This window comes from Macrobrachium rosenbergii, chromosome 12 (genome assembly GCF_040412425.1).
Source record: "Macrobrachium rosenbergii isolate ZJJX-2024 chromosome 12, ASM4041242v1, whole genome shotgun sequence".
Taxonomy (NCBI): domain Eukaryota; kingdom Metazoa; phylum Arthropoda; class Malacostraca; order Decapoda; family Palaemonidae; genus Macrobrachium; species Macrobrachium rosenbergii.
This window is the reverse complement of record NC_089752.1, coordinates 106,436,721-106,457,590: the sequence shown is the minus strand read 5'-3', so window position 1 is coordinate 106,457,590 and position 20,870 is coordinate 106,436,721. Positions and strand designations below refer to the sequence as shown.

The 20,870-nt window shown below is 35.7% G+C and overlaps 2 protein-coding genes across 2 annotated transcripts in view; one reads left to right on the top strand and one right to left on the bottom strand.

The window, feature by feature from the left end:
* Nucleotides 1-16,656, top strand: part of LOC136843827 (uncharacterized) — a 169,929-nt gene extending 153,273 nt beyond the window's left edge. The window contains exons 7-9 of the mRNA XM_067112620.1: nucleotides 2,878-3,033; nucleotides 14,587-14,713; nucleotides 14,944-16,656. Of these exons, the coding sequence (XP_066968721.1) occupies nucleotides 2,878-3,033; nucleotides 14,587-14,713; nucleotides 14,944-15,194 (534 nt within the window). The 3' untranslated portion in view covers nucleotides 15,195-16,656. The remainder of the gene's footprint in view (nucleotides 1-2,877; nucleotides 3,034-14,586; nucleotides 14,714-14,943) is intronic.
* LOC136843828 (sodium-dependent noradrenaline transporter-like) overlaps nucleotides 1-20,870 on the bottom strand; it is a 294,066-nt gene that overhangs the window by 202,823 nt on the left and 70,373 nt on the right. The window lies entirely within an intron of this gene.

Below are 20,870 nucleotides of genomic sequence, written 5' to 3'. Positions count from 1 at the left end.
ATAATAATAATAATAATAATAATAATAATAATAATAATAATAATAATAATAATAATAAAGGACCGTGACGACTACAGCTAAAATTCTCATCATCATCATCATCATCATCAAATCATCACAAAGTTTAACGCACACCACCAGCAGAAACCGAATTAGTAGTGCAAGACCTGGGAAGCAGTGGAGCAAATGTCTGGCAATACGTCCAGATAATGCAGCGTCTCCGTGATGATGAGGCTGCTGGCCATTCCGTCAAACTTGTCAGGATGATGATCTTCCTCATTTCACAACCCGGAAGCTAATATTAACCACCCCCGCCCCCGCTCCCAACCCCCAACCCACCCCCAGCGATATGAAGTCGCCATATATCAGGAGCCCTCTTCGCGAGGAAGACCTCTCTCTCTCTCTCTCTCTCTCTCTCTCTCTCTCTCTCTCTCTCTCTCTCTCTCTCTCCTCTCGCGACGTCCTTTCGATATTGCCTCTCGGAATTTCAGACTCATTTGCTATTTTGGTTCTCAGTTTTTTTTTTATTCGTTTCAAATGTTTTTCTTTCTATCCTGTTTGCTGGTAATGTCTTTTTTTTTATTTAATTAGGATGTTCGTGTGATAAGGGCTGTAAATATAAATATAAGTGATAACTGTTAATTCAGACGCCGAAAAGCAATGCATTCATTATTATATATATTACATGTACAATATATATATATACATATACATATGTATATATATAAATATATAAATAATTTATATATATATATATATATATAAATAAACACGCATATATAATATATATTTATGTATATAAAAAAATATATATATACATATATATATATATAATATATGCAAAAACACGCAAACATGCAAGTCGAATATGTTATTTCTCGAAATTTGTATCGATATTTGACTAGGTATAAAATATTTTCCTTCACAAATAATTACGTACAGTTTTATCTGTTTAATCTCTTTGAATTCTTGATCGTAAAGATGAGATTATAGATGAGTGCAAGATATTATTGACGTGAAATTAAAAAATCTTGCTTATTACTGTTGTAAAAAAAAATATTTGTGACCTTTTGAAGATCAGCAATATTGTTTAGGGTTTATTATTCCATCAAAAATCTCTCTCTCTCTCTCTCTCTCTCTCTCTCTCTCTCTCTCTCTCTCTCTCTCTCTCTCTCTCTCTCTCTCTCTCTCCCCGTTTATATAATCATAAACACCAACAACTTAATATTCAATTCCATGTTTGGAGTATAAAGCACTCCATATTTCTTTATTTATTATTATTATTATTATTATTATTATTATTATTATTATTATTATTATTATTATTATTATTATTGGAATGCCCTTATGTGGAAAACAGAGTAATGAGAAAAAAGTAATGTAAAACGTACGGCAGCCGACAACAGCAAAATTAAACATCATTAGGTCAACTCATTCCTTGAATGGGTGACCATGAAAAAACAATATTGAGCAGCGTTTGCTTATGTGTTTCTTGGATATTCTGGGTCGGCAACCTTACCCTGGAAATATTTACTGAAATCTTTGAAGACTGAAAAGATGTTTTCAATTGTATATCTGTAATTATGTGTATATATAATAATATATATATATATATGCATGCATGTATGTATGTATGTATGTATGTATGTATATATATAGATATATATATATATATATATATACATATACATACTGTATATGTATATACAGTATATATTTACAAGCAAGCAATTGAAAGTATGATTTTAATCACATATATTTACAAGCAAGCAATATATGATTTTAATTATAATTATACATATATAGGACTTTATATATATAATATATATATATATATATATATATATATATATATATATATATACATATATATAGATGAATATATTATATATATAATATATATGTGTGTCTGTGTGTGTATGTGTGTGTCATCTTCCCATAACATGATTTCCCCTCTTCAGATACTTCGTCATTTTCCGTTAATGATGCGATATTTGCGGCCATCCTTTCTGGCGACGCCACAGAAATCTCTGAACCTCCGCGAAAATAATGGCTTGAGCAGCAGCAGCAGCGGCAGCAGCAGGTGAAAAGGCTAATTAATCAGGTGATGGAAGGTGGATGTTATTTTGGCACTTGATAACAAAGACGGCAGAAACAGCTTTCCATTACTCCCGGTGATTGTTTTTTAAGATGAATCTTCAGTAGGGATTCTGTCTCATATTTTAGTATTACATTGCGACAGTCATTCTTTTTTCCTTTATGCATTTTTTAAATTATTCATTATTTTGTATTATTCTGCGGTCTGTTCTGCACATCTGCAGGCTAGTTATATCGTGAACCTACCTTATGTGATTTTATGATGGCTCATTATACAAGAGGAACACCAGGTATGATGTTATAATGCAAAGATTATAAAATGGAAAAACTATTGATTCTATAATTAGCATTATATATACATATAAAAGAAAAATATTTATATATACATATATATAAAATATAAAAATATATATATATATATATATATATATATATATATATATATATATATATATATATATATATATATATATATATATATATATATATATATATACATATGTGTGTGTGAGTCGCGCTCTCGCTCGCTCGCTTATAGTAAACTTTTGGAAAGCAAACTTATAATAAAGATCCTGTTTGGCTCATCTTTTTTCAAATCGTCACCAAGTTTTCAGGATTAAGCTTCCGTAACAGGTTAGTCTTGCGTCAGTGGACTAACATCTCACAACAGAGCTCCGAGCGTTCTTCTTCTTCTTCTTCTTCCTCCTGTAACGAAGTGCCATGACCACCCACCCACACAAAATCCTGCCATTAATCTGACGCAATCTTTGTTCCTTGCAGCCACCTGTCATCCGGTTCAGCCGTCGGTCAACTCTGAACAGCGGGATGGACAGCACCCGGCGAACAGTCACATTCCTGGAACAAGGTGTCCTTACGAATGGCATCTCCCCTACTCATAATTCTCACGCCGCCAGGGCTCCCCCCATAGTTAAAAAGGTGAGGTTTCCCGCTCCTATGAGTAAAGAGAGAGAGAGAGAGAGAGAGAGAGAGAGAGAGAGAGGGGTCATCAGTTTTGACATATTATTTGTGAGCAGAACCTACGGGCAACATGGAATATGTAAATGTCTGTATTCTCCCGTGGCCCTGCTGTGGTTACGTAACACGGAATGCTCATTAGCTTCTTACTAATTTTAAATGCGCCTTGGGACGTTTCATCCTCTTTGTCGTGGTCTACAGCTCTCTCTCCCTCTCTCTCGCATCACTACAAATAAAGATATGTGTATATATATATATATATATATATATATATATATATATATATATATATATATATATATATATATATATATATAATATATATATATATTAATATAATTTATATTATATAATATATATATTTGTAGTGATAAGAAGAGAGAGAGAAGAGCGAGCGCTAGACTGCAACAAAGAGGCAGGAACGTCCCAAGGCGCATATAGAATTAATAAGAAGTTAATGAGGATTCCGTGTTACGTAACCGCAGAGAAAGTGTGTGATTGTTTAATGGCCACAATGACCTCTTAACTTATTGACGCCCTCGCATTTACTTCGACAAGTTTTCCACCGAAGCCTTGATCTCGAGTAGGATATTATCGGAGCTCTGCCTTACAGAATGGCAAATAAAAGAGAGAGTCAGGTTACCGCATAAGCCAACATCCTACGAAAAAGAATTTCCTATCATACATAACTTCCAATCCAGCTTGGGAAGATTTCGTTTAATCTTCACTCCATTTTCATCGTACGTGGGTTTGATGTCCCTAAAAAAAAAAAAAAAAATTTTTTTTCATTTATATCCCCTCCAGATCAAAGATTTCAATTTAAACCGTGCCCATAAATTTTGAGGAATTTGGGGAGTTAAGAGGTCATGTGGGGTATCTAAAGTAAATGCTTATGGAGAATAAGTGTATATATGTAAAATATATATACATATATATATATATATATATATATATATATATATATATATATATATATATATATATATATATATATATATATATATATATATATATATATATATATATATATATACATATATATATAATATGTAATTAATTAATTTATTTATATTTACTGTTATTCAGAACATGAACCCTATTCATATGGAACAAGCCCACAAGGGACATTGACTTTAAATTCAAGCTTTCAACACGTGTGGTGTTAGTTTGAAAAAGAAATAACAGAGGGTAATATATGCAAATATATATATATATATATATATATATATATATATATATATATATATATATATATATATATATATATATATATATATATATATATATATATATATATATATATATATAGTTAGATATGCATTATATTATACACATCTGAACAACTCTCTGAACAACTCTCTGTAAGAGTTTTGTTTTGTTATTGGGCTGAACACAGACCCTTGGCTTAATTATCGTTAAAAAAAAAAATTGAACAACTGGGATTTATTGCCCTAATAGCAATACTAGGTAATTATTTACACAAATGAACATCCAACGCCATTACTGATTTGGAATTATGTTGTTTCACGGCTTTCGTTGTTTAGAATCAGAGGAAAATTGCCGTAACAAATTAAGTTTCTCTCTCTCTCTCTTTTCTCTCTTCATATATATATATATATATATATATATTATATATATATATATATATATATATATATATATATATATATATATATTAGATTTAAAATTTCGTCCCTTTCTCTGATTTTCACATTTAACGTTTCGTTATTGAAAATTCGGCAAAAAACATTACATTTTTATTTATATTTTCATGTTAACAGCTATCTATTAATCCATGCCTGCGCCGTTTTACACTCATATTTTTAAATCATGGGAGCGGCGAATAGTTCAAAAGTTTTATGAGTTTTTGTTTTCCAGAGAGTTCAAGTTGGCTTATATGCTTTCGCTCACTGCATCTTCCGCTTTCAATCTGAATACTCTTATTACACAAGTAATTTCAGGAATTACCTTTATTTAATTGTCTTTCCCTCAAGGAGATGTTTAAGATCTCCTTCGGTATCTGCGTTTCTCTCTCGTTCAGAGGTTTTCGTTCTCCTTCCTGAAGTCTCATATTTCATCACCATAGGTCAAAATAGTTCCCGTGACTCTTGTATAACCTTCGATTCCTTCCAGTTCTTTAAGATCTGCTTTTGCAACTGTCTCCATTTCCCAGGCTGAAGATAGCGCCTACGTCACTTCTCTTATCTCTTCTTCTCTTACTGATTTGCTAAGAATGCTGCGCATTACTGTCACAAACAGGCATAAATTCACTATGGTCCATTTGCGTAAATCTCATCAAAATCACCTTTAAATGCTCTGATTTTGGCTTTACTGTTTTCCTCTACATTTTCTTTATAAAGCCTAATGACTTCACGCACAATCAGTTTCTTTTTCTTAGGCAGCAATTGGTCACCTACACAGCAAAACTGTCTATATGGGGCTTCACGTCCATATATATATATATATATATATATATATATATATATATATATATATATATATATATATATATATATATATATATATATATATATATATATATATATATATATATATATATATATATTATATATTATATATATATATATTATACTGTATATAAACTTCCCACAGATGCACATTTGAAACTTTACACCTTTGCATTTCCTAGCATTAAAGACATCCTTTTCTTACATAGATTTCCTAGGCGGTTTTGGCTGGTGGCCTTTTCAGAACTTGTCCTTTTCCTTTCATTGTAGCAGGTTCAGTACTTATTGCTCTTTTCAATAAATAATGTGGAACTTCATAATGTTTATTCCATATGATAATGAAATGTAAGGCCTTCCAATTTCCCCGCCTCCACATGCGCCTCTCTCTAATTTATAGTACTTAACAAATCTTAATGTATCGTACCTGTTCTGGTAAATATCCTTGTCATGTAAAAACAGATACAGCACTGTCACAAAATAGTGTCCTTTATTCTGCCATGATTCTATTATTATATACATTCTGTTCACCTTTGTCATCCAGGTTTCCGTGGCTCTCTCTTCTCTTGCTTCTGCCTTGGCTGCATTCGTTGCTTTTCTAATTCTGTAGTTTAATTTCCTGTTCTTCTTTCCATCACTTTCAGTGCCGAAGGTTTTTCCGTTCCGAATAGTCTCTTTCGTCGTCTTAGTTAGCTCTGGTCGCAGAACTTCACTCTTTAATAACCGGTTTGACTATTTCACATACCTTTTGTCTTTCTGCCCTCGCTGTGTCGTACTAACAGGTAATTAAACCTTGCCGTTGCTTTTGCCTCAGCACTATTTTATTGGCGTTTGTTGTCTGTTTCCATTTTTTACTGCGTCTTGATATTAATTTACCATATCCTCTGGTCAGCAAAATCTTTGTCACCTTCCTCCTCAACACTGTTGACGTTTTTCTTTCGTATGACATCTGCAGTCAGTAGTGGACACTGTGTAACATGGAATAATTATCTGTTTTGAGTTTTCAGTCTTTGCTGAATACCTATTCAGTGTTTTAAAGAGTATTGTAATCTCCTCTTAAATACATTAAGACGTTAGCAATAAGAAGTCTGTTGCCTTAAGACTTTATTTTCACATTTCTCTCTTCATAAACATAATCTATTAACACAGTTTCCTAATCTTTAGAAAGTGTAGTCTTGTTGTTTAAGAAAACAACAACAGTAACATCAACAGAACAGCTGTTTCCATCACTGTACCTCCCTACTCATCTATTGGAGTTATCCTCTAAAAAAGTGGTTCTCAACCAGGGGGGAATTCCCCCCTAGGGGGAAATATCAGAGTTTCAGGGGGTGGGAGGGGGGAATTGTGACCAAAGATTGGCAGGCTCAAACTGGCTGAAGGACCACACAAAACGCAGTGTGCATTGATCTGCACTACTGAGAGGTCACTCTGGGCTTTCTCTCCGCCAGCTTGTGTGTTTGTGTTAGTATTTTGTTGCATATTATTTGGAATGCACCTTTTTAGGCAGACAATTTTGGGAAGGGTTGTTGGGGTGTGGGGGGGGATGACACTCTGACATATGGTGAAAGGGTGCATGGTCCAAAAAAGGTTGAGAACCACTGCTCTAAAAGCATCTGCTTGGTCAATATACTTTCGTAACACCCACCATCTAATAGATCTTCATACATCCAACATTCTGTTTTCTCGCTTCATTTTTACATTCTGCTGAGGTGTCACGTTGGCTCACTGCTCACTTCTACGGCAGTTCTTCATTCCCTTGACTGTAAAAATGTGGAAAAGTCTTCCTGCCAGTATTAATGATAACGACTCTCATAAGTTTCCGAGCGGCTGAAATACTACTTGAAAGCCCCACGCACCATTCTCCTAATTTATTGGACTCACATTGCTGGTTTTGGCTGTAAATATTTCTTTCCCAGTTTGCGTTTATTGCACATCGATTTTTTCTGTTTTTTATACACTGACACATAAATAAATAAATAAATATATGTATATATATATATATATATATATATATATATATATATATATATATATATATATATATATATTATATATATACATTATATATATATGCATATATATATTTATATATATATATATATATATATATATATATATATATATGAATATATACACACACATATATACATATGTATGTATGCATGTATGAAATAACCTCGTATAATTCCTTTTCTTTTCTTGCACAAATTTGTCACCTCACCGCTTTCGCCATAGATATAAAGGGACCCATTCTAACGTGTCCTGTGAATGAAGTGAATTAGATCTACGAAATCTGTATTTACAATTTTCATGTTTCTCTCTAATTACATAATATTTTGGGCTCTTGCAATTTAGTCTAAAGTATTGTAGTATTTTCCATGCGGGCGTCATATTTACAAATTCCGTTCTGTTTTTTCGAAGTGTTGTCTGATTTACTCCATAAATCATGTATCACATTTTCCTGAGTATTGATAGGATTTATCAAATGCAAATATTGTTATATTGGAGTCATATTGCAGTCGTTAGAGCATTTGAATACCACAATAAAGAAGTAGTTAACAGATAATGGAAAAATTTCCAATAGTTTTCGTTAGGAAATAGAGCTTAGCATGAGTTTCCAAAGAGTTTTATTGAATTCATTCATGTATTTCGATAAAAATTATATTTTAGGTATTTATAATATATTAAGGGGAAGAAAGTATCAAAGGCACTTGTGCCTAGCACTTCAGTGAGAAGAATTATATTGATCTCTTCAGCTGATCTTGGAAAGGTAAATACTTCGAAAAATGTATATGAATGAACTGTTCCCATATATATATATATTATTTTTATACAATATAGATAATGTTTTACTTTTATAGCAAAATATATTTGCTATATAATGTGGATCTTATCAATACTTATTCCTTCTTTCTTCCAGCATGATATAAATTTTTTAGGCATAATATAGATAATGTTCAGTATTCAGTTTGAATTCATGTGGATTTATATATTATTTTTCTTGAAATAAAGCATGCAATATTTTCATTGCATTTACATTTTAAGTTCAGTATTCAGTTTTTATAATTTATATTTTAGGTTTTCTTGTAATAAATGCCATTTGCAATATTTTCATTGCTTTACATTTTTTCATATTTATTTTTATAATTTATATATTTTAATAGCTGTAGGTAATAATATATATTTGCACTATAGTAATTAATATTCATTTTTATATATATATATATATATATATATATATATATATATATATATATATATATATATATATATATATATATATATATATATATAGAGAGAGAGAGAGAGAGAGAGAGAGAGAGAGAGAGAGAGAGAGAGAGAGGAGGAGGAGGGATTGCTTAACAAACTCCCACACTCCCACCATACTTCTTCCCTGGAAAAGTAAAAAAACTTGCCATATAATTCATAGTCTTCTCCACCACCTTTACCTTTATACAAGATAAGAATTATTCATCTCACCTACACATTTAGAGCCTTTCCTTCATCTAGACATACCTTACACACCTTGGTCAGCCACTTAGTTACAATTTCACTACTGCACTGAATGCATCTTATAATCCCATCAACTTCTGGTGCCATTTCATTCTTCTATTTCTTAATTTTCTCTGCATAAACAATCAAAAGTCACTTTCACAAGCATTCTCAAAATTACACTGACACTCTCCACTCTTGCAACATTTAGCTATGCCTCTTATATATCTCCAAACTCAGCAAAACTTCAAATTACTCACCACATCAACCCATGACCTTATTCACTTCAGACAGCACTTTATATGCAACTTTTGTTCTGTAGACTAACTTCTCGTTCTCTTTGTAGTTTTTGCACATATTAACCGTTCTATTTGTATTAATTTCCTCCTTTTTCCTTGCCACTTTCCTCTTAATTACTATATTCGTTCTTGAATATACATGATTTCCATTCATACAGCTGAATCTTAAACTAAACCTATCTCTAGGAACATACTCCCTGCTGATTCTGTGACCCCATCCTCAAGTTTTACTTCTCATATACTTCTTCCATCTTTGTACATTTAACCTTACAAATTTTTCAACTGTCCCTCCTTATATGCTTCTCTTTCTTTTTTCTCATCAAACCTAGTTCCTCACTGGACGGGATGTTATCGTTCTCGGCTAGCACTCTGCTGGGCCCGCGTTCGATTCTCCGACCGACCAATGAAGAATTAGAGAAATTTATTTCTGGTGATAGAAATTCATTTCTCGTTACAATGTGGTTCGGATTCCACAATAAGCTGTAGGGCCCGTTGCTAGGTAACCAGTTGGTTCTTAGCCACGTAAAATAAATCTAATCCTTCGGGCCAGCCCTAGGAGAGCTGTTAATCAGCTCAGTGGTCTGGTTAAACTAAGGTATACTTAACTTTTCTCATCAAACCTACTCGTCTTAGTATATTAATTGCTATATTTTAACTCTTTCCTTTTCAGAATGCCTTTCAGTTTCTCTTGAGTTTTTCTCCAATCAGATAATGATCAGATTTATCTCAAACCTCTATTCTTCTTACAATTTCATCCTTCAACTTGCTCTTGCACCTGCTCATGATTAACACATAATCAAGCAAACTCATTTTTTCCTCATTTTCTCTTTCCCAAGTAATGTCATGAATATTCAACTTGGTAACCATCTATTTACAATAGTCAAGCCCCTTTTCAAACCATTTCCTTTGAGACTTTCCATTCTCATTATGTCAAGAACTCTGTAACTGCCAACTACTTTTATATTAAAGTCCCCTAGCACACCCATCTCCAATTCCAGCTAGTTTTAGCCTCACACTCTCTCAAAATCACTCTCTCTCTCTCATTCTTTTCCATTCATGGAATGGAGTTGCTACCACATATCCTTTTTCTTGGCCCCTGTATATCCGGCACCCATTGCAACTTCGTGGGCTAACCGATGGTAAGCTTGTGCCAATGCCCAGACTTAGCAAATGTGAGGTGAGCACTGTACCACCAAGCCATGCTACCAACTTTGGCTGACTACTTTTTCAACGGCAAGCCATGTGGTCAACTTGAATAGAAATTCTGTGTAAGGGCGTAGCAATTTTGGTGCACTTTGCTTAAAACCCTCACATATCCATTGTCTTAGGCTATGAATAAGATAACTGGTGGTGAGCCAACGGGAAAGGAACTCAGTAAAATGTAAAGGTTCTGGGTCAAGCAGCTTCATTGTAAAGATGACAGTTGGAAAGGCTGCGCCTTCTGAAGCAATCTCACATGATGGGAGATGTCATATAAATCTCAGGTCAGTCAAAATAATGTTGATGGCTATCACGATAGCAGCAAGCAAGATATAGTGCCTTTAACTGTCCCAGCAAATGCCATTAGTTGAACTAATTCTCACGTAATACTATTGGAGATAAATGCTTATTGCATTCTAGAGGGTTTTCAACTCATGTGTCCAAAAGGCAGGGTGCTTCTAGAGGGTTGTCAACCCATGCATCCCAGGGCAGGGGTGCATCCAGAGGGTCATTATCACATTTTTTCCACGGCAGGGGTGCAGCTAGAGGACTGTTTATCCATATGTCCCAAGGCAGGGGTGCAACTAGAGGGTTGTTAACCCATGTGTCCCAAGGCAGGGGTGCAATTAAAGGGTTGTTAATCCATATCTCCCAAAGGCAGGGGTGAAAGCAGAGGGTTGTTAATCCATATTTCCTAGAATAGGGGTGGAACTAAAGGGTTGTTAACCCATGAGTCCCAAGGCATGGGTGCATCTAAAGGGTTGTTAACGTGTGTCCCAAGGCAGGGATGACCATAGTTGTTGTTAACTCCTGTGTCCCGAGGCAGGGGTGCATCTAGAGGGTTGTTAACACATGTTTCCTAAAGCAGGGATGACTCTAGATTGTTGTTAGCCACTGTGTCCCAAGGCAAGGGTGCATCTAGAGGGTTAGTGAGGGTTGGTAACTCATGTGTCCCAAGGCAGGGGTGCAACTAGAAGGTTGTTAATCCATATGTCCCAAGTCAGGGGTGCAACTCGAGGGTTGTTAATCCACATGTCCCAATGCAGGGGTGCAACTAGAGCGTTGTTAACCCACGTGTCCCATGGCAGCGGTGCACCTAGAGGATTGTTAACACGTGTCCTAAGGCAGGGAAGACTCTAGATTGTTTCTAACACCTGTTTCCCAAAGCAGGGACACCTTAGAGGGTTAATGCCATCAGTGCACCTCATGCAGTGCACTGTAGGCATTACTTAAGGTTCTTTGCAGGTTCCCTTTGTCCCCCATAGCTGCAATCCCTTTCATTCCTTTTACTCTACCTCCGTTCATATTTTCTTTCTTCCATCTTACTTTCCACCCTCTCCTAACAACTATTTCATAGTGCAACTGCAAGGTTTTTTTCCTGGTACACCTTTCAAACCTTTTTACTCTCAATTTCCGTTTCAGCACTGAAAGACCTCATAGGTCCCAGCACTTGCCTTTGGCCTAAATTCTATATTCTGTACCCAAGGCAGAGGTGCATCTAGAGGTTGTTAACCAATATGCCCAAGGCAGGGGTGCAACTAGAGGGTTGTTAACCCATATGTCCCAAGGCAAGAGTGCATATGGAGCAGTGATTTCCCATCTGGTGTGCTGTGGCGCCATAGGGTGTTGTGTGATTGAATGAGGGTGACACAATACTTGAGGAAATAATGAATTAAATTTTATGAAATTTCTTGTCTCATCTATAAGTTAGCGTCTGTACACCTATCGCCACACATTATACTTAAATCTTATTGGCTTTGGATCAGTTTAAACCTACACCATTAGGCTATACAGTCAAAGCTTGGAGGTGTTGTCATTCTCTCCATTATTTTTCCATAAAAGTACATTTATGTTTTTCCCTGAACATTTTGAATTGCTTCTTAAGAAACCACGTGTTTATAATTGTATAACATATTGTGTTTTAGAAGTGTACCAACAAAGGCATTTTTTTATATATTTGCAAAAACTTGCTTTTTTATTGCGTGGCCCATTGCACCTTGTTAACTTGCTTCATTTGTGTCAGTGTGCTCATTACTAATATATTTAGCATGCAACTGCTTTAACTATTGTTTCAATTGCCTTTTTTTCATTCATTTTACGATGGATACAGCAACATCAATGTAAAAACGAATATTTTCCATTTTCAAATCCAGGGACAAAGTTTTGTCACTTTGACATTAAATTTGATGATGCAACATACTGACAAACATGTTTTTCTAATAAGAGTCCCTGGGACCATTGAAAGGTCAGGCAGAGGTGACTCAAGCCAGAAAAGGTCTAAAGCCACTGATACAGAGGGTGCATCTGAGAGGTTGTTAATCCATGTCCCAAGGCAGGGGTACGTCTAGAGGGGTTGTTGACCCATGTGTCTCAAGGCAGGGTAGCATCTAGAGGGTTGTTAATATGTCCCAAGGCAGGTGTGCATATAGAGGATTGTTAATGTGCCCCAAAGCAGGGTTGCATCAAGAGGGTTAATAATGCGTCCCATATCATGGGTGCATCTAGTGAGTTGTTATTGTGTCTGAAAGCAGGGGTGCATATAGAAGTTGATAATGTGTCCTACATTCAGGGGTGCATCTAGAAGGTTGTTAATGCGTCCCAAAGCAGTGGTGCGTTTAGAGGGTTGATAATGTATCCCAAATCAGGTATGCATCTAGGGGGTTGATAATGTATCCAAAATCCGGGGTGCATCTAGAGTGTTGTTAATGTGTCCCAAAGCAGTGGTGTATCTAAAGGGTAGATAATGTACCCCAATTGAGGGATGCATCTACAGCGTTGATAATGTGTCCCAAATTAGGGATGCATCTAGACTCTAGATGTTTGATAATGTATCCCAAAGCAGGGTGGCATCAAGAGGTATGTTAATCTGTCCCAGAGCAAGGGTGCACCTAGAGAGTTGTTAGCCCAGGTTTGGGATAAAAGCACAAGAAACGGAGGGAGAAACTTCTTCACCCATAGCTATTGACAATCAGATTTTCATCTTCACATCTCCAAGACTCTAGGAACAAGTAACAGCGTGCAGACCACACTTCATATTGTGAAAATTACCAAATAACCGCACACGCGCTCACCAGCCCATAACATGAGAAATCATTAGGGGTAAAAGGAACAAAGTTGCCAAAGTTGAATAAATGCATTATCCTTTAGAAGTACGAGAACGAAAGGCCAGTCACATAATATTAAGTGTGCCTGATTAAAGAATTCTAACTCAGCCAAAAGACAAAGGAACTCATCATATTTGGATGAGAGTTAATGAGCAAAAATGTTTTCAGAGTTGACGAACACAGAATCCAATATAGTAATTACTTGCATTTATCAGGAGTGCCTATGCGCCACTCATTATCAAATTATGGGTTATTATACATCAAACACATTTCGTCAGCTTTGGACAACAGTGCAGTCTTAATTACACACGGCCCTAATTGCTCAGTCATTTGCTTTACTCACTTAAAATGTTGCCCCTTTCCAGTGGTTTAATTTTTCCCAGTTATTTTGCTTGTGAGCTCACGTTTGTTTGCGTTTGTAGCGTTTGTTTCACCCATGCTGCATTCTTTTGTCATTCATTTTTTTTTGTAACTTTTTTGTCCTCACACACTCCCACATGACATGAAACCGCCTTTTCACCTTTTCAAGAGGTGACCACATGTCGCTGACCCCAGATGTTATCTGGGGTCTGTATGCCTGAGAGGACCTGTCGTTGTTAATTAGAAATATCTTAGAAACACGTTCATGTTTGTCAGTATATGCCGGTGTATGTGTGAATATTTGGCGATTAATAATTTTCCAAAAAATAATCTTTCATCGTCCACCTAACATCCAGATAACCATTAATTGTAAAATATTTATTCTGCTTATGCGACCTAATATTGGAGGTTTAAATTGTTTCATGAAATTTTCATTCCGTAAATTTTGCATGCCAAAAAAGATCATTATTAACCTGACAAGTCCCAACCTGCTGTGTGATATAGATTCACCTTGTTTCAGTTATCAACATAATTGACGTTACATCATTTCATGTGTGTAGTGATGAATAGAATTTTGTCTCTCTTATTTTCTAGGGCGGTTTTTGCAGCGACAGAATAAACTCCGACCACGCTACAAATACTCATCCCATCTCCGGTCCTAATGGTACAAGACTTTCCAGAAGTGTCAAGAAGCATGTCCAATTTCCAGCCGAGACGATAGGTACTGTATATTCATCCTCTTTTGCATTGCATTGAACAGGAAACATTGTTTCCAAAAGTCTTATATAACTTTCGTTGTTCATTGAATGGTACTTAACTCCCTGCCTTTTGCAAGGCTGTAGGATGATTATTTTTTACTCCTAGCTGTTACAATTATCCTCTCGATCAAAAGGAAGAATTAATATGAAATATATAAAGAAAACTAATGCCCTTGTTTTTTTTGTTTTTCAGAAGAGTCTGAGAGATCTGAGGGAGACACCTGCGACATTATATCCTCGAAGGTAGAAAACAAAGTAAAAAATTCTCACCTGAGCTTACCCACTTCGTCATTATCCAAAAACCCAGGGAAAGACAGCTTCGATTCTTGTATCAACAAAGACCCAAGAAAAGGTTCCGAGGCCCCGTGCATCTCATCACCTCATGGGGATGATGCTACTCTTCTCATAAAAGCGGAAGTATCGGGTGAAGTGGCCAGATACTGATGGAACAAAGTCCCTATGGATTGCCTTATTATCCAAAGAGTAGTTTCTAGTCAGGTGAACGTAATCTTACTAGGCACTAAAACCCACTTAGTCGGTAGAAAGAGAGCTAGATGAAGTGTGGGACTTCGAAACTGGCGCAGAGAAAGCTCCAAGTCTGTGCTTTGCTATAGGGGAAGTCGAAAGCAGGACCTTTCTTACATCTGTTCCGAGATTTAAATGATTAATTGGTCTGTTATTTTCTGATTGTTCGGTGAGTCTATACCATTTCCTTTCTGTAGACGCACAATTGCAGTCACGGTAATATATCCGTTTCCTTGAGGGAAGAACTTTTTTGTATATTCATACGTATTCACTTTTTTTTTTTTTTTACCTCGAATATTATTTTGTTGAGTTATGCTGTCTGTGTGAGAATACGACAATATTTTCTTTGAAATAAATCAAAAGGAAGATTCCACTAAGAATAGCGAATAAGATTAAAGAACAGCGTAACAATGGGGTCATAATACTCTTATATAAAGCCGTATCAGACTAGAAAGTAATCTGTATTCATGCTGTGGTGCAATGTATAACATTAGGCTGTTATTGAAACGTTGCTGAACTTTATACGTCAAGAATTGGCTATGTTTGCGCAGTGTAAACACTAACAGGCAATTACAGTGTTTTCCGGATTATTAAAACTGGTTTTAAGACTATCTATCATTGTCAAAGCTGCGATAGGCCCACTGAATAGAACACAAGAAAGTTGGCACTAATGAAGACCGTTGGGTCTACAGCGCCAGAACAGTGGCATTTGATCTATCCATCATCTTTTCAATCGATTTAGAATCAAAGCCATTCTACCAGTGTTTCATTATTCTCCTATGTACGTGTACCTATATTTACCTTGATGAAGTTGGGACTCGCAAATGCAGTTATAAAAATCTTGTCATTTAGACGCACATTACATCACATTCGTCTGTCAGAGCTTTCATGAATATTTCATTGTGATCTTTTTCATTTTTACACTAATGTCATACCTTTCTGATCTCTACCATCACTTTTAATTTTGTGTCTTAGGCTTTTGATATTTATATATAACAGTGAAGCTAAGTAGAAATCAGTTATGTACAAGTTTTCCTAAACGTCCAATAGATTAGCATTTTCTTAAGTGTACTTCATGCGAATTTTTCTTAAAACGTTTTGTGTGGAAAAGTATTCCTATCTCTCTTTCATGGTCAAATGTTCGTCATCAATTTTGCTGTATGTAAAAAAAAAAAAAAAAGGATATTTGATTCAAATAAGATAATAGTTCATTGGCAATTTTTCAAGAATGTTAAATTAACAGATAATGCTTGTCATCTATGAAAATATATACATAAAAATGTGTGTCTTTACAATACGTTTAAACGCATCAAGTGTTCCGAGAGCTATATTAGTAGTCCATACTCATCCATAAGCTTTCAAATACACTGAATTTAATTCCTAGCTTGTTGTTTTAATGCATCAAAATGTCATTGCCAGAAATAATAAGACTGCATGAAATAAACATTTTTCGTGCATACAAGATTCAGCAAGACCCTCAAAGAAGCACGAAAATTAAATGGTTTCAGCTTTCGAAAGGGGCCAACTCCCTTCCCCCTCAGAACAGTTGGATTTTGGGATATCGACTCCAGTCCTTGTCCCAATATGCGGACGTTTCTCTACTCTTTCCGTAAGAGTTTTTAGTGGAAGTGAAGGTCATTCAGCTCAAACTACAAAGGGAAACGACTATTCTGGCAGTTCAGGACTTCTATCGACACTTAAAGAGGACTTCGCGAGAAGGGAGAGAGGATACTAACCAGGAGCCTACCATAATCTTCGCCTACATCCGCCTTGCCTTCTCCCACTGCAGGAAGTAGGCAGTTACTGTCGACTTTCAGGCTGGGTGAATATTGCCGGAACCTAACGTTTCTCTATTATAGAGTAATTCAATGGACCTAAAATGTTTCCACGTCATGAACACAGTTGGAGATGACAAACCAAATGTTCTACATTCTTGCAACGTGTTTGGTCGCTGCAAGAGTAATTTAAGGAACCTGAAATGTTTCCACGTCATGAACACAGTTGGAGGTGACAAACCAAATGTTCTACATTCTTGCAACGTGTTTGGTCTTTTAAGTAACAAGCCATGTCAAATGTTACGGCTACATTTTAGGGTACGTTTAGTTTTCTTTTCCAAACGTAATTTTGCCAGAGGGAATTAAATTTACAACTGTGATTTTATGTTGGCATGTACATAAGAGAATTTGACTGTTAAAAAAGAATGTCCTGAACTCAACTTTTCCCATTGTGAATTGAAAGTTAGGAACTACACTCTCGCGTAGCGAGGCAAAAGGGGGCTTATAATCACGCCCAAAACTGGCTTGATTGCTTTGCAGAGGGGCCCCGTTACTGAGAGAGAGAGAGAGAGAGAGAGAGAGAGAGAGAGAGAGAGAGAGAGAGAGAGAATTTCCAGGCAAACTGGCCCAGCAATTATTGCCCCTCGATAAACGAAACGGTTCCAATAACGGCTGGCTGTGTGTCCCCACAAAGTGATTACCATGCATATGGGAGAAAGTCTATCCAGCGGTTAACAGGAAAATTGATGACTTTATCGACCCTCTTTAACAGGAAGAATTGATGAATATTATTTATAAAAGTGGAAGCTGTCCAGCGGAACAATAACCCTGACGTCACTGAATATATATTTATAAAAGTGGAATATAATTTCATGAGATATATATATACATATATACATATACATATCTCTATATATATATATATATATATATATATATATATATATATATATATATATATATATATATATATATATATATATATATATGAAGGGGTATCACTCATGGTGAGATATCCCGAATCGTGGGAATAACACAATGGCCCTTTAAAGTGTTTCTGCACCGAGTGTTTAGCGTTATTTTTTAAGTTAACATTTTTCGTCGAGGGGATATTATTAACGTGAATTTTTAACACTGTGTCTGTAACGTACTGTACGTATGCCTGCAGCAGACACTAAGTCGCACACACACACACACGCACATGACACCAAATCACATATGGACGCATACACATATATATTTATATATATTTATACGTATGTGTGTGTGTGTGTGTGTATTTGGAGGCCACCATTAACCCCATAATATTGAACTGACTCCACCTGTGGAATAACATACAACCAAAAGGAAGAATATGCCCCCCTAATGACTTAATATCTTGGTTACACACCTGGACCCACATCTAGAATCACTTAAGAATAAAATTCATTTACAGACACTGGATCCGCTTTTATAACCAGAGTCATCAGGAATTTTAATCAGGTTTCCATTAGGCCATAGGCTAACCCTCCATCCCATTTCTTCCGACTCCCTAAATACCTTTTTTAAATACCTAGCAGACGGGCATTCAGACTTACAGACAGATATACTGAAAACGAAAACAAGCAGAAAAACTGCGGAACTCTCAGGCTGGATACCTCATCGCCCTGGCCTCGTAGCTCACAAAGTGAATGACTAACGTTTGATTCCTGATCTGGACGTGAAGGGACGGTATAGGTGTTACATAAATATCCAATATAACGGTGTTGACCTAAGCAGTGGAATAGACAGTTAATATTTGACTCTTGCGGGTCGCAGCTTTGGTTTTAAGAGAGATAGAGAGAAGAATAATGGGAAATGATAGGCAGGATTTGACATTAGCCTGTCAAAATGTATACCACCAAAACGGAAAGCCTCGATGTGGTAATTCCCACGCTACCTTGGTGTCGGTGTTCATGACATATCCCTTAGTACATATTCATTAGTTAAATTTGTCTTCAGTACTCACTAAATACCATAAAACTGTATGTTTTCTATTGTAAACAAAATTTTTTTAAATATTCGTGGAAGTCATCTTCAGGTCAGTTTATACACCGTTTAGCTCAAAAGAAAAATTAAGATGATTTGTGTGAATCTGAAACTCGAATTTATGACCCAAGACATATTATGAAAACGTCATGCGGCCAATAGCGGAACCATTAATTTCTGCCATTCTCATTGTCCGCGAAAAATGATGGTTCGTCGTGAAGTCGGGAAAGAAATGATGGCAATAAAATGTGAAGATAAAAGTTAAGTTAGATACGCCTAAAAGGACTCCCAGAGAGCCTAGTTTCTATGAAGTTTTATGACTTGCCTCCGGGAGCCTTTTTTGTTTAGATGAAAAGGGAAATAAAAAGAAAAGCCAGATTGGAGGAATCTGGAGCCCTGGAATGTCTACTATCTGCTCAAAGGCTTTTGTTGTTATTTCGTTCCCGAGACGATTTCGTCATATTCATAGGCATAAAAAGTATAACTCGCTTTTTTTTCATAGAGTTGTCCCTCGGCTAAAAGGGGAAGGGTCTCTTATACATTTGAAGAGCTTTTGAATATAAATGGTTCTCTTAGGTCCCGCCTGAATCGCAGTAATTGGAAGTGTAGCAACGAATTTCTATTTATCTATATTTCAATCTTTTCATCTGAGAATTTTGCTTCCTAATTTCCATTTACCATCACATATAAATCTTCGAGAAAAACATGACAGTTGAGTCTTTTTACCATCCCTGTTGTGTCCGATACGAAAACATTTAGCTAAATTATGGTAAGTGTAACAGATATACCGTGTATATGTCTCATTCTGGATGCGTGGAAAAGAAGAATTTTCATGCTTACAAATGCATTATTACTATTAATGATGCGTTGCAGTGCTCGGAAAATACAAATAGAACGACTCAAAAATCTTCTCTTTTTAACGCGCTATTTCATTTACAAAATAGAAATTAATTCTGTGTTCAACATACAAACACGCACTTTAATGTGTGTGTGATATATATATATATATATATATACACAGCCGATGAAGAAGACTGTATGTGTCCGAGGGCTTACAGTACTATGAAACTGGAACAATCTGGAAACTAAACCATCTCGTCTTATTTTGAAGCCAAACACGAGTAGCGTGAATATGAATGCACAGTGAACTTGTTTGGTTATATATATATATATATATATATATATATATATATATATATATATATATATATATATATATATATATATATATATATTGTTACGTGTGTGTCTTGGCTAATCAGTTATTGGTTAATTTACGTAAAGTTACGGCCCTGCAGGCCAAGAATAAACGTAACCTGTCTCTTGAAGCCAAGAGTTAACCTCATAGACAGACATTAATTAATCAAAGGTCGCCAGTTAAGGGTCATTAACCTTAACAAAGAATATTCAAGGAATAAAGACTTTATGATGAACGTCACCAACTGCGGACGAAGAAAAATCTCTACTTGTTAAAATGGTATTAAATACAAAAGACACAACGGTTCCCCCCCAAAACAATGAGCGCTAGGCAAATCCCCGAGACTTACTGGGACAATTCAGCTAACGCTAACAATATAATAATTTAACTTGATCTAGACTTCGTAAGTGGTGGCTGGAGAATGAAACAAAGAAAACGGAAATACAGAAAAGTTAGTCAATCGACGAACTTTAACAAGAATCGGACTTACCTTGAAGAGTCGTTTGTACATACGATGGACCTCAGGAGTTGGGATTCTGGCAGTCTTCCCAATTCACTAATTAATATAGACGTAGGAGTGAAAGTGGAGTAAGGAACAAGGGACACCGTTCTAAA